The sequence below is a fragment of the Nelumbo nucifera genome, chromosome 6 (genome assembly GCF_055504915.1).
Source record: "Nelumbo nucifera cultivar China Antique chromosome 6, China Antique-T2T, whole genome shotgun sequence".
NCBI classification, from domain to species: domain Eukaryota; kingdom Viridiplantae; phylum Streptophyta; class Magnoliopsida; order Proteales; family Nelumbonaceae; genus Nelumbo; species Nelumbo nucifera.
In genome coordinates, this window is record NC_142654.1 from 8,823,094 (window position 1) to 8,838,735 (window position 15,642).

General features: G+C 39.3%; 1 protein-coding gene across 1 annotated transcript; it reads right to left on the minus strand.

Annotated features, from left to right (window-relative positions):
• Positions 1 to 327: 327 nt before the first annotated feature.
• On the minus strand, positions 328 to 7,850 carry LOC104604592 (O-methyltransferase family protein). Its single transcript, XM_010269016.3, has 3 exons — positions 7,031 to 7,850; positions 6,864 to 6,928; positions 328 to 774 (listed from the first exon to the last, which is right to left on the minus strand). Exons 1-3 carry the CDS (start codon positions 7,728 to 7,730, stop codon positions 475 to 477), a joined length of 1,065 nt encoding a protein of 354 aa, XP_010267318.1. The 5' UTR covers positions 7,731 to 7,850; the 3' UTR covers positions 328 to 474.
• Between the last annotated feature and the right edge of the window lie 7,792 nt (positions 7,851 to 15,642).

The following is a 15,642-nucleotide window of genomic DNA, read 5'->3' on the forward strand; positions in this document are numbered from 1 at the left end:
ACTAGAGCTGTAAATGGGTCGGGCTTACCTAACAAAACTGAACCTAACCAAATCAATTATACTGGGTCTGCTTCTATAAACTATAATTGGTCCGTTCTGGTTTTGCCATTTCTATCTCGGTTATAATTGTTGGGTTGGGAGAGGTTTTAGCTCTCCCAAACCGATTATAAATGTTTAATATAATAAACAATGTTTCATGGTTTTATCATAGGCACCTATATGCCTCTGTGATGATTTCTTCAATCTTCTCAAGGCTAGTTCCTAAAACTATAGCCACTTTAATTTATGAATAAATCTCAACTTGGTACCCCAAGAATCTGCTCCACAGACATAAAATTAATTCATACATTATTTGCCTTGAGAATGTAATCTGCATAAATTCATATATAACCAGCTAGAGCCAATATTATCTCTACCTGAGGAAATCAGAGCAAATGAAAACCAAATAAAGCTAAGCTACAATGCTTTTCATTTTCACTTCTGAAATTCCAAGACGGTGTAGAACTGATCAATATAGAATGCTCGGAAATGGGGAAAGCCAGAGGCTAGACCCAACTGCTTAAATTCTTCCTCAGTCCGATGTTTACCCTTGGCTCTGTAGATAGCCATGACAAAGATGTCACCTTCCAGCAGCGCTCGAGTCCTATGGCTTCTGTCTGATTCCTTCGGCAGCACTGGTTCGCAAGCAATCATCTTTCCTCCTGGAGGGAGGGCTTCATAACAGTTTCTCATTATCAACTTGCATTCATCATCCGTCCATGTTGTCAACACCCACTGTTACAAGACATGAACACATAAATCATAAGAACCTTGCTAAAGTTTGTGTTTAGGCACGGTATCGAACTTCTGTAACCCTACGCTCTTCGTGAGGATTTGACATGCACCCTCCTCTGTCCTTAGGCCTGTCAATGATGCCTGGCTCGGTTTGACATTTAAACCAATTATTCATTGAAAATACAATAAAAATGCTGAAAATAAGAGCCCATTTGGGAGGGCTTCAGCTTCCGTTGAGCTGCTAGGAAGAAGTTGCTTTAGTTAAACAACTCGTCAAAAGTTGCTACCATATGCATAAATCATGTTTGATAAAATAATAACATGTTCAATAGCTGAGCAAATCAGTAAATTGACAGAAAAACGATATTGTTGCTAATTTTGAAATGGTTTGGGTTCGTATTTTGAAATCATTTGTTGCTGCCTGTTGATTGGCAGGTATGTGTGGGGACTGTTTTTCTCTTCATACTTGTGGTTGAATGTGTGTGATAGCAATAGGGTTTGGTGCTGAACCCTATAACAGCAAGTGTTTCAGCAAAAGTTATTTAATTGTGGTGTGGTGTGTTGTGTAGTGATTAATGAGTGCTCAATAGTCCATGTGATTCTTGTAGTTGATTTTTTTTTTACCTTCAATGACTTTCCATTGATTCACAGTCGGAGAGGGTAGTGACAGTAAAATAGGTGTTATGAACTTGCTGCTAACTTTGGAGGAAATAATTTAACAGATATAATCTTGTAACAGCTCTAATGACAATGATTTGAAGTATATGAATGAGTTGCCATGTAACAATTCACTTCAGAACTCTTTAAGATAAAGATGATAGTCTATCAAAGTTATGTTTTTGTAGATTAAATATCACCTTTCTTTTCACGGTAATGAGTTGAGAAAACACCTAACATAAAAAAAAAAGATATAAATTTTGAAGAAGAAAAAGATGACGAAAAACCTTTGCTTCCTTCAATATTGATGAAACACGTCTCCAGTAACCGGAATTTCTTTAAAAAGACACATCCTTCGGTTTTCCAATGGGTGGCTTTGGAAAAAGTTGGACTTTTGTCTAGTTGCCCATGTGAGTTCTTTAATCATTTAATCAACTCAACAAAATCTGATGGTTTGAATTTTCGTCGTGGGGCTCTCACCTCACAACACTAGAACTAGAAGCCACTGCCCAAACCTCCCACACAGGCACTGAATTGAGAAATCAACTTAGGCAATGTTTGGTACCGATGAGTAATGTTTTAATAACATTTTTTTTCTTGGATTTCGAGGGAATAAGGAACCTTGGACAAAATTCCAATACCTCGAAGCTGCTGCCCGAAAGCCCTCCCAAACGAGACTGGATCTGCTCCTCAGAGAGCACACCTCACACTGACCTCACAGGCACATCTCACCAAGAACTCCTGTACTTGTGTGTTATAAATTAGAATTCATGGAAGATGTTCCCAATATATGAGGGGTGTGCCTGTGAGTGCAATTTATGAGGAACAGATCCCAATTCCTCTCAATCAGGCACTGAATTGAGAAATCAAGTGTATGGAAGCAACATTTTTTTTCTGTTTATTTCTGTTTCAAGATACATAGGTATCAACAGATCCCATAACCTAAATAATCTCTTCTCTAATGAGATGCACTTTCCCATAACCTAAATAATCTCTTCTCCTAAAATTTCTCCTAAACTATCTCCCACACTTTCTCCAAATTTATCTTTAATTCCTATTTACCTTCTAAATTATCTCTAATTCCTATTTATCTCCAAAATTATCTCTAATTCCTATTTATCCTCTCCCCTACTATTTATCTATATCTATCCAAAGAAAGTTTGGATTAAAACATTTAAGAATTATTTAAATATTCTAACATAATTATATAACAACTTTAAAATATTTATTAAAAACAAAAAATAATTTTATATTTTTACAAAATATATCACAAAATTATGTACTAACAATATAAATTATGTTTTTCTGAATTATCAATTTAAATGTTTTTCAAATATTTAATAATATGTAATAGCTATAAATAAATAAAATGAAAAGTAGAAAAATAATTATAACATAATAAATAGTTAAAATAACAGAATTACGTAATAAATTTAAAAAATTTCTTCAAAGTAGAAAAATAATTATAACATAATACTGAAATTAATAATAATTTAATATTTTACAAAACTAATAATGAAATTACGTAATAATAGTATAAATTATGATTTTATGGACAGTTAAATTCAATAAATAATTAATATTTTAAAATTTAAATATTTTACATACTATTTAAGGATTTAAATAACTAAATATTTTAAGTAATAACTAGATTTTAAATAGTTAAGAAAAGAAATTATGTAGTAAATTTAAAAATTTCTGAAAAGTAGAAAAATAATTATAACATAATATTGAAATTAATAATAATTTAATATTTCTACATAATATAGTAAATAACTAATTTCACTTATATCATGTAATAATTCGAGGAAATAACTTTCAAAAAAATTAATATTTATTAATAATTATATATACTAAAATTAATATTTATTGTATTTCAGTAATTATTTATTGTTTTTTGTGATATATGTATTTTCAATGATTATGTATAAATTTATTTTGTTTTGTTATTTAACAGAAAACTTTCAATAATTATTGGAGATAAAAATTTGGTTAGTTGAAACCGACTGACCTTTTGTGAAAACTGACCCACTCAAGTTGTTTCGGTTTGGGTCAGTTTTCACAAAAGGTCAGTTGTCTCAAAAGATTTAAACTTAAAAGTTAAATTTAATTTTAAAAATTACAATGCAATTATTAAAAAATAAATATAAAAATTAGATTTATGAAATGAAATATTTTAGACTAAGAAATATGGAAAATTTCTCACTTTTTCATATTAAAAATTATATTTAAAATATAAAATATTAATATATATCCATGGTTAGGTCGTTCGATTTTGGTTGGTTTACAAATGACAAAAGTGAAATTGATCCAAGTTGATCGAATTGGGAAATTTTTTAACCAAAACCCGACCTAAAATACTAGAAAACCAACCAACTCGGGTCGAGTTGATCGGGTTGGTCAATTTCATCAATTTGATGAATAAACCTAACTGAAATTAATTATTGTTATTTTTGTATTATAAAAAAATTATTAAAAATAGTATATAAAATATGAATAATTATTAATTATTTAAAAAGTTGAAAATATAAAACAATTGTATACTCTTATGTGATTATATTAGGGTCATTTACTAGAATACATCTTATAATTTTACATATTTCCTTAAACCTACCTTATAGTTTTTATTTTATTAAAATATCCCATATATTTTACAACTTATTTACTTGATCAACTTTTCATTAAGGAGTGTTTGTTTTTCCATTAGGCCCATGATTTTTTATTCCAAAATTACCCTTAACACTTTTTTTATACAGAAAACAAAATTAGCCAAATATAACCAATAGAGTGGTTGTCTATGTCTTATTAAGGGCAAGAATGGTATTTTTATTTCTAGTTTCTTTTGATTAAATTTATTTAAACATCAGGGTCAAGACTATCATTTTCCACTATCATCTAATGGAAGTGTTACAAATTATAAGTGGTGTTTTAGTAAAATGCTAATTATATGGTAGATTTTTGTAAATCCATGAAACTATAAGGGGTATTTTAGTAAATAACCCTTTCTATTATTTAACTTTCGCTTAATAAATCCCGTGCATCACACGGGTCCCCACTAGTTTTTTTAATAAAAAACAACTCTCACAGAAATCAAGTAAAAAAGTTGAGAGTTATATATATAAAAGCAATAAAACCTCATCTACATAAGAAGTTATAGATAAGGGTTTTTATTGTTCATTGGGTCCTCACAAAATGATGCTCACACATGGTTTTATAGTTGGAATATTTACACGCAAGGGGAATGAATCAAATTCCCAAACTTATATTTTTGGATAAATTACAGATGGATACCTTATACTTTGAGGGTAGTGACACATAGGTACCATGACCTTTCAATTGCAACACTTGAATACTCTGAACTCTAAAAAATAGACACATGGGTTCATCCATTAGTATTTCATCAATTAAACATTATATATTGCCAAAACTCCCCTTCTCGTGTATTTTTAGACTACTTTTCCCTTCTAGTGTATAAAACCCCAATTTGTACACCTTTATCCATTTTTTCATTATTTTTTTGTAATTCATCCACCGTTGCAGTAGTTGAGGCCTAAGGATGAAAAAAAAGAAGAAAAGGTTTACAAATTGGGGTTTATACACTAGAAGGACAAAATGGTTTGAAAACATTGTTTTGAAAACCGGATTGGCCCAGATGGTCGAACAGTTTGGCCCAAGAACCAATCTAGTCACTGGTTTCTGTTTTGGCCTTGAACCATTATTTTGCAAAATTCGTTGAAATGGTTAGAGAACCACTAACCCAAGCGGTTAAACCACTAAACCGTTCAACCTAGTTAGTGGTTCACGATTTAATAAAATATTTATTTATTTTTTTATTTTAAGTATCATTAACAAAGAAAAAATGTGATGTAGAGATGGGGGAGAAATGATCTCAGTCTTGAGAATGAGAGATCTCATATCAGAGAGAGAGAGAGGGGGGTTGGGGAGAAACGTTGTCGCTGCTTTCTATCGCCACCAGCCCACCACCGTTGTCACTACCACCGGTAAACATCTTCATTGAGCATCTCCTCCTTCTTCTTCTTCCTTCCTTTATTCTTTCTTTCCTTTCTTTGTTTCTTTCCCTTTCTTTTTCATTTCTTAGCCAATAGTCACCCCACTTCTCTTTTAATGAGACATACTAGCGGAGGGGGCCCTGCGTTGTAGGGGCTCGCTCATAAATTATTAGGCTCGAGCTCGATTCGAATTAGAGACTTGAGCTCAAGCTCGAGCTCGGCTTGAGTCAAAAGCTCGGAAGTTCAAACTCAGCTACATTTGATTGCAGGTCTTTCAAGAAGTCGAGGTCTCCCTTAATTGTCGAGGTGCCAAACCGAGGTCTCCCTCAGCTACTGAAGTGTTGAGCTGAGGTTTCCCCAGCAGGCAAGGTGTCGAGCTAAGGTCTGCCTTAGTTGACAAGGTGCCCAGCTAAGGTCTCCCTCAATTGTTGAGGTATTGAGCCGAGATCTCCCTCAGTGACCGAGGTGCCGAGCTGAGGTCTCTCTAAGTGGTCGAGGTGTCGTCTAGTTTGAGCTCGATTCGATTTAGAGACTTGAGCTTTAGCTCAAAACTTCATGCTCAGCTCGACTACCTTTAATTGCAGGTCCCCTAGCAGCCGAGATGAGGTCTCCCTCGGTTGGAGAGAGAGTGGCATTCTTGTAATTTATAAAGAGATGGTATTCTTATAATTTGTAAAAAAAAAAAAGAAAGAGAGAGTGGCATTCTTATAATTTGAAAGAAAAAAACAGGAGAAAGAGAAAGAGAGAGAATTGGTAGGAGAGAATGACATTTTTGTAATTTGAAAAAAAAAACAAAAGAAAAAGAATTGATGAGTGGAATTTCTATGAAAACCTCTTGACCCTTCGATAGATGGTCGAACCTGACCCAAAATCAGGTGGTTGAAACGGTTTCTTTTCTGGATCGTTTTTAAAAGCTTGTACGAAAATATAATTTTGACGTCATGTAATGTTTAACTAACAAAATACTAATGGAGGGACCAAAATGCCTATTTTTGAGAGTTCAGAGTATTGAATGCTACAATTGAAAGTTCAATACGTATCTGTCAATGACCACCTCCATTCTATGAAGCCGCGCACAGAAAAGGCAGACGGGACCATAGAAATAAAAGTAAGACTGTCGCTGCAGCCTGCACAGCCCTTTAGCGATCCTCCAATCAAAAACAAACGCATCAGCGGTGGAAATAATTTCAAATAAAGTCCTTTCCCTTTTATTTTATTTCCACAGCTGATGTAGTGATGTGTCCGAATTTCATTGGGTTGAAAGAGTATGCTGTGACGACGTGTCCTGGCTGAAGAGTTTTAAGGCTGTGTTTGGTGGTGTTTCACACTCCACCGGCCAATTAGAATTAGAGAAGATCAGAGGAGAATCAAATCAAACCAGGTCGTGAGCAGAGTGGAGTAGACTGTGGGCAGTGTGCGTACCTTCATAAAGATGGCATCGCCAGCCGGAATCGACTCGAACATATCTCCACCGACGTGTGTCACTCCTGCACAAAACCATACTCGTCACTGTCAGAAGATAAGACGCAGATGCAGAGGCTGAATTTGATAGTTTAATGAAAACAAAAAATGAATATTATATTGCTCACCGGGAATATTTGGGGCTTTTGCCACCACCTCTGGCAGATCGAAATTGATTCCTTCTCGGACATGAGGATGCTTGTGTAGTATCATCCGCAGGCAATCTCCGGCGCTTCCACCCACATCCACCAGGCGCTCCACCCCTTTGAATCCATTGTAGCCTTCCAATATCGCCTTCATAAACGGCACGGATACCCCCGACATGGCCTTCTGCATTAGTTCGTTCATCTCCGATTTATCTCCATAGTACGAGTACGCCGGTTCACCGTTCGCCTTCACGAACGGTTCCTCTTTCGGGTCCACCACCGCCTCGTGCAGGATGGGCCACGCCTTCATCAGTGCGTCCTGGTGGTGCTGCAGAACGTACGCGGCGTAGGATAGACCCTCCCCATCGGTGACCAATGTCTTTCCAATCTCGGTCAGGGAGTATTTGCGCTCCGAGGAGCCGTCGGCGATGTGCTCCGAGAAGACATCGTAGGTGGTGAGCATTCGGAGGATGCGCTGGAGGTTTTCGGGATCGCCGGTTGGGAGGGCACGTGCTAGGATCTCGGAGGCGGAGAGAGGGACGTTGGAACCACTTTGCCAGATGGCGTCGGGGACCTTGAGGCGGACGATGGCGTTGAGGGACATCGGGACGCTGATCATGTTGGCGAGCTCCAGTATGGCCAGCCTGGCGTTGTTTCGGATCTCCGTTGTCTCGTCCGCCATGGCCGTAGAACTCTGCTTCTGAGTTCTCACTTCTTTGGTTTGATAAAGAAGTGAGGGAGTGATACTATGTAACTATCGACCTCTCGTGTCTGTATACCTATCACTGATTTCCTTTTCATCCTACCCCACCGTATTCTACGGTCATCTATCTGGAAGCCCAACGTTATCAACGTTATCGGGTTAGCATAGTTTAGTTCCACCAAATCGGTTGTTTCTTCTCACGTGATTTTTTTTTTTCTTTTCTTTTTGATCTCATTGGTTTTTTCTTGCATTTATTCAAGTAAATGTCTCTTAGGTAGCCATAATTGTGGTTTCAAGGATAAATTCATAAAAGAGAAAATAACTTGTTTTTATTGGTTCATATGGAAGAATATAAATGAAAAATGTTTTGGTGGTCTTTGAAGCAAATTAAAGAAACCAATGTTGAGTAATGAATCAGTCTTGGGTAAGTCTTTGAAGCAAATTGAATGGCTCAAACCTAAACCTGATTGCATTAAAATAAACTTCTATGCTAAAATGTTCTAATAATGGAAGTTCTGCCATCGGATGCATTGCTAGGAATTGTCAGGGCAAAGTTCTTGAAACCAAGGCCTTTAGGATTGGATCAACGACAATTAACCTTGCTGAAGCGTGGGTGGCTTGGGAAGTAATAAATGTAGCGATCAACTACAAGAACCAACAGATCACCAATGGTAGAATCACTCCTTCCTGGGGATTGGAATGCGTTAGCCTTAAGGGCTCTAAGGTGTCAAGATAGTAATAGAGATTTTAGATTTTGTGATCTTAGTTTCATTTGTGATGCTGATTTGAGGGGAAGAGCTACCCCCCGTCTTGTATAGCTCATCTTTTTTCCATAAAAGAATGGTGTGGGCGGGGTGCACTTCCAATCATAAATGAATACCAAACTAAAACTTCCGTTAACTCATTTCTTTTTTTTTTTTAATTTGGTGTTGTGCATCTTATTCTTTTGAATAGAAGAATCAAATGGTCAAACTTCTCTTGCCATAGCCTTGATGAGCCCTACAGGCACCTCATGCCAAGTAAGTGCAGCATCTTACCAATTAGACAATTCGAGCTAGTTACAAGCAATTCGTCACCTACAGGCATCTTGCCACTTACAAGCAACTCATCACCTACGGGCAACTCGCCACTTACAGACAGCTCGCCACTTATAGGCAGCTCGCCACTTACAGGCAGCTCGGCATAGGCAGCTCGCCACAGGCAACTGGCCACTCTACAGACAGCCTGTCGTCTTACGGACAGCTCGCCTCCTAATACGCTTCAAAGACATGCTTTGGGTAGAAGCACCTCGGCATATTAGCAATAGCACAGTACCAGGTAGCTCGGTGTATCGCCCGACAACCATACTTGCCAGATCTGGAGACTGCTCCCATGACTCTGGCCAGGTGCGTCGTGCTTGCAAGTCCCTAACAAGCGTCCCTTGTCTGTTAGGGTTGTACCTTGCAACGATTACCTGTGCCCACCAACTCAGCCCTGGCAAATAACGGCTATGGCAGAGAATCAGAGGCGGTTACGCCAGATCTGTCAGGACACCGCTATATAAGAGCTCCGACCCCCCAGAGGGGAGAGTGAGGAAAAATGGAAGTAACCCCTGCTCTCTAGCTCTCTCATTTCTCTAATATCATCTTCAAGCTCTCTACTATCAAAGTGCTAACTTAGCCATCGGAATGGCCCCGCCGGGTAAATACCCTCGGGTCCTCAGATTCAGTTCTCGCAAGTTCCTCGGCTCCCGCCGCCTACAAAGAGGAGCAGATCATCTCATGCAAAGGGCAGTCGGGTTGCACTACACTAGGGAGCTCACCACCAAGGCAACACACTCAGCAGCTCATCAAGGTGGCTCACTACCAGGGAGCTCGCCAAGTAGCTCACCACTAGGGAGTTCGCCAACAAGTAGCTCACCACCAAGCAGTTCGCCACCAGGGAGCTCCATCATCCTCTGAGTCATAGGCCACCTGAGAGCAGGTCAAAGGACGAGGTACTTAGCCAAAAGATTGATACATCACGAAAAAAATTGGTACGTGGCCAGGCCGTCTGTGGGAATATGCTACAAAAAGCTAAGTTCTCATCCTACAAAAAGCTAAGTCCTCACTTTTTACAAACTAGAGCTCTCACTTTATAGTTTCCATTTTTTATGAACTCAAAGACTATGCAGAGAGCTAACAGACTAAGCAGCTCTACCAACTTTACTTTCAATTCAGATAAAACCTCGTTAGTCCTCTTCATGAGGTCCCCCTTACAAAGATGAGCTCTTTACGGCTTTCGTGGGAGTTGGCGGCCAATAAACTACATGTGCGTCCTTGCTGGTCGAGCCTTCCAAGGCTCCTGCGTGAACTGGTGACCTAAAGTTAATAGTGTTGCCCCCAAAGGTCGAGCTCCTAGTAGCTTCTTGTAGGAGTGGGTGATCGGCATTACAAGGCTGATGCAGCGCAATCATAGCTCTAAGGCACCCACCTGGTCAGCTTGGCACCTCACAGGTAGCTCGGCACTTGGTCAGTCCAACACCTCACAGGCAGCTCAACACCTGGTCAACTCGACATCTCACAGGTAGCTCGACACCCGGTCAGCCCGACACCTCACAGGCAGCTCGACACCTGGTCAGCTCGGCACCTCACAAGTAGCTCGGCACTCGGTCAGCCCGACACCTCACAGGCAGCTTGACACCTGGTCAGCTTGGCACCTGGTCAGCTCGGCACCTCCCAGGCAGCTCGGCACCCGGTCAGCCCGACACCTCACAGGTAGCTCGGCACCTGGTCAGCTTGGCACCTCACAGGCAGAGACCTCGGCACCACATAAGTCCCAGTCGCCTCTTCGGCATGGGCAAAGTCCAGAAGAGTGGACTACGAGTCACTCCCAAAGCCTACAGGCCACATTACTGCTTAAGACCCAGTTGCCTCTTCAACATTGGCAAAGTCAAGAAGAGTGGACTACGAGTCGCTCCCAAAGCCTACGGGCCACATTACTGCTTAAAACGTAGTCGCCTCTTCAGCATGGGCAAAGTCAAGAAGAGTGGACTACGAGCCGCTCCCAAAGCTTATGAGCCACATTACTACTTAAGACCCAGTCGCCTCTTCGGCATGAGCAAAGTCAAGAAGAGTGGACTACGAGTTGCTCCCAAAGCCTACGGGCCACATTACTGCTTAAGACCCAGTCGCTTCTTCAGCATGGGCAAAATCAGCAAAAGTGGACTATAAGTTGCCCCTAGAGCCTAAGGGCTACAGTACAGAACTGGCGAAGACCACCTCACCTTACAGGCAGCAGGCAGCTCGCCACTTACAAGCAGCACCCAGAGCCTAAGAAAATAGATTAGCGCTTACAAACTCGTCGACTTACGGACCAAAAGGAGAAATATATTCCCTTTGCCGAGTTACTCTCATCTCGGGAGTGGGGGGCAAATGATGAGGGCGGATTTGGCCCTCTAGTGAAATTATGACACCTGACACCTCATGCCAACTAAGTGCAGCCTCTTGCCAACTAGACAGCTCGAGCTAGCTACAAACAACTCAACACCTACAGGCAGCTTGCCACTTACAGGCAGTTCGCACATACAGGCAGCTCGTCACCTACGGGCAACTCGCCACTTACAGACAGCCCGCCACTTATAGGCAGCTCACCACTTACAGGCAGCTCGACATAGGCCGTTTGCCACTTACAAGCAGCTCGGCATAGGCTGTTGACCACTCCACAGACAACCTGCCGTCTTACGGACAACTCGCCTCCTAGTACGCCTCAAAGACTTGCCTCGGGTAGAAGCACCTCGGCATATTAGCAGTAGCACAGTACCAGGTAGCTCGGTGTATCGCCCGACAACCATACCTGCCAGATCTGGAGAATGCTCCCGCGACTCTGGCCAGGCGGCATCGTGTTTGCCAGTCCCTGACAAGCGTCCCTTGTCTAGTAGGGTCGTACCCTGCAACGGTTACCTGCACCCACCAGCTCAGCCCTAGCAAATAACAACTGTGACAGAGAATCAGAGGCGGTTACGCCAGATCTGTCAGGACACCGCTATATAAGAGCTCCGACCCCCCAAAGGGGAGAGGGAGGAAAAATGGAGGTAACCCCTGCTCTCTAGCTCTCTCATTTCTCTAATATCATCTTCAAGCTCTCTACTATCAGAGTGCTAACTTAGCCATCGGAGTGGCCCCGCCGGGTAAATACCCTCGGGTCCTCTGATTCAGTTCTCGCAAGTTCCTCGGCTCCCGTCGCCTACAAAGAGGAGCAGATCATCTCATGCAAAGGGCAGTCGGGTTGCACTACACCAGGGAGCTCACCACCAAGGCAGCGCACTCAACGGCTTATCAAGGTGGTTCACTACCAAGGAGCTCGCCAAGTAGCTCACCACCAGGGAGTTTGCCACCAAGTAGCTCATGACCAGGGAGTTCGCTACCAAGTAGTTCACCACCAGGCAGTTCACAACCACGGAGCTCCATCATCCTCTGAGTCACAGACCACTTGGGAGCAGGTCAAAGGATGAGGTACTTAGCCAAAAGATTGATACATCACGAAAAAAATTAGTACGTGACCAGAAAGGGTTACACCAAATACCAAAGTAAAACTTCCGTTAACTGATTTTTTTTTTAAACTTAAAAAGAAGTTAAATAGAGGACACCTAAGGTTTTTTTTTTTTTTTGGTATTTGGTGTTGGGCACCAACTAGTGCAAAAACGACAAGAAAAGAATTGCTACAACTATAATCAAGGAGTAGAATGGCCAAATTCTCCACCTACTAGCAGTATAAGAAATACAATGAAGAAAATAATTCGATTGTAAGATTTCAAATGTTTCAGAATGTGCTCTGCAACTGATAGTTGAGAATCAAAAGGCTATTGCTGAGATGTTGGATTTGGTTCTATATCAACACCATACCCATGATAATGAAGGATTTGGTTCTAATTTTACTTTCCCCTTGGTGTTGATAACCCTGTAAAGAGGTATGCAGTCCTTGATGTTTGCTTGAAGGAAAGATGATACAATCATCGTCATATATATGGAATCTATCGAAGCACCACCATTTCCCATCCTACCGAGTAGACCTGAACTTTAGTTCTGTATTCTAAGAGAACCTACGTTTCATTGTAAAACAAAGAAGAAGGGAAGAATGGGGAAGTCACTATCGTAATTATTCCTAGTCCTTCAAACATCGGGAGATCTCACCCCGGCCCTCGTCCTCCATGTCTGAGAATACTTTAGGAGAACGTCTTGTAGTTTTATCTTACCCAAGAATCTCCTGCAATCTGTTAATGGTAGATAGCATCTTTGTTTAGTGGAGTTTTCATTTGGAGTTCAAACTCACATTTATCTGGGTAAGTGCATTTGTCCATCTTCTTTTTAAATCTAGGATTCCCAAATAAGTAATATAATGATATTTTTACCTATAAAAAGATAATATGAAAATGGGTAAAGTTGACCCATTATTTTCTCATAGGTGGGAAAGTTACTTACCACTTGTGAGATGGATAAGTTTTACCTGGGGAAAAAATGTGTAAAATCGGGTCGTGCTAGGCACGACACGATTGTATGGGTCATGTCGGGCTTGGGGTTTTAGGTTTATAGGCCAGTATGACCCATATATATTTATATATAATATATAATATATTATATCACTTATAATTATAAAATTATATAATAATATATAGTATATAATATATTAATAAAATATACAATTATTTTCAATATTATTATACTATTTTATTTAATTATTGTATATATAAACAATTGTATACATCAAAATTCATATAAAATTAAAATTTTAAAATTTTTATTTTCAATTTTTTAAATAAAAAGCTTTGGCTCAGTCTACAGCCTAAGGGCTCAACCCACGAACCAGCCCAGCCCATGGCACTTTATGCAGGCCGTACACGGACTGTGTTGTGCTGACCCAGCACGACCCGTTTTACAGCTCTACCGGGGAAGTGGAACTTATTTTACTATGTACCCATTAGTAAATGCAGAAATAACATTTTAAAGTTTGTCAAGGGGAAAAAGACACCCATTGACAAACTTTCCCAAGTTTATTTACCAACAAATGAATGGGGCCTTAATGGCGGCATCTTACAAGGGTAAAAGAATGTGGTGTTTGGCAAGTCTTCCGTGTGGTATTGTGGGCTTAGGCAAACTTGAAAGATCGAAAATCCGTCTTTTCCATTTGGTAATCAAAAGGTGGGAAGATGATAACACACATGCATAGAAAGACCTGAAAAGATCGAAAATGTCGAATTTTGGAAAGTTTCAAATGAAGTTTTTTGGTCGTTTTATGTGATATATAGCCTCTAAACACATTTTTAAAAGCCTATTATACCAAGCTGCTTACAAAACCATCTTTGCCCTTAAAGACAAGACCTCAAAAGCTCAACATGCCTTTTAGCCATCTAAACTGCTAGAAGATCTTCCTAAAAAGATTTGCCAAACAGCACAAAGTTATTTCCTATGAACTATGAAGGTTAGAAATATGGAAATGTGGAAATCGAAAATCATTTTCCACATGCAGTTCAAGTATCAAATGACCTTCATATCCCTTCCTTCAAACTGATGGGAAGAAGGTAGGACTGCCTATGGATCGAGTCTACCCAATGGATCTAAACCGATTATGTTATTAAACGTATAATATTTTTTATTCTTTTTTATAATTTTTATCATATTTTATGTTTGAAATGATAAATTTTATAAATAATAAATAAGTTAATATTAGTAAAAAATGTTTAATTTATTAAAATATAAGTAATTTAGTATTTCTATCATTTTTATAGAAATCAAAATTAAATTTTAAATTATTGTTTAAATAAACAAATATAATTTCAATGTTAGGAACGGGGAGTAGAGGAAGGAAGAGCGGATAGATCGAACCCAAAACACTTACCCAGAAGAGTGGTCATTGGTGGAGATTGATACGTGTAGGGGTGGAGCTAGGAGCTTCCCCCTATGGTCCAGAAAACCTCACTTGTAAATGCCCTCTTTCATTTAAATTCCCCCCTCTCGGCTTCCCTACCCCCCACCCCAATTGTTGGCCCCATCCTATGACCCATCAATATTTATTTCTCCTCACCCTCAATCCACTTTAGGTTTTGGCCCCCTTCATAAAATATTTTTGGCTCTGCCCTTGGATGCACAAGCAAAAGAGCACAAAAGGTAATACAGGCAAGTTGCAACAAGGTGTTAGAGGTGGTTCTTTAGAGAACCCCTTACAACACACGAATCATAATTACAAATAAATCCATGCATGAACATAAGTACAAATTTTGTATCAGATAGGAGATCAAATCATAATTACAAATAAAATGAATGCAAAATTTGCATCATATTAATAGAGCATTAGAACCTTTCAAAACAAATTTGATCTGATCCAAATATTGCAGCACTCTCCTCCTAGGTTGTGGTATCTCATTCATTGTCTCTTTACTCCACAAGATCAGACTAGATGAGAAAAACCACACATTGTGTAACCTAAACCTAGGTGATATTTGGTACCTTGATGTTGTATCCTGAATTCTCCACATGAGCCCATATAGGTTTAATTAAGGTTTTAAAAGGCTAAAGGTAGAGGTGAGGCAATTGGGTGCCAAAGAGGCCATGCAAAAGTCTCAAGGCAATTTGAGGCCAAAGCCTCAAACTATAAATATAATTATATTCAATTTATATATTTTCTTTTTTATTATATATCTGTTCATTTTAGGGAAAATTCCACTTTAGTATCTTGAACTTTTAAACGTGTCATTACAGTATCCAAACTTTCAAAAAGTGTCAAGTTGGTCCAAAACCGTTGACTAACGTTAAGTATCATATAAAAGAACAAAAATTCCCTTCACCTATCATCTAATTTTCTTTTGATTCATATTCGGATCTCTAACCACCATCTCCATTTCAGCGACTCTGTAGTTGCAATTATTGGGTCCTGCATC

Coding starts and splice junctions, on each gene's coding strand:
- LOC104604592 (XM_010269016.3), bottom strand. CDS start 7,730: ATGGCGGACGAGACAACGGAGATCCGAAACAACGCCAGGCTGGCCATA. Junction 6,929..7,030: donor AAAAGCCCCAAATATTCCCG/GTGAGCAATATA, acceptor GGTTTTGTGCAG/GAGTGACACACGTCGGTGGA. Junction 775..6,863: donor GCGATGCCATCTTTATGAAG/GTACGCACACTG, acceptor GTCTTGTAACAG/TGGGTGTTGACAACATGGAC.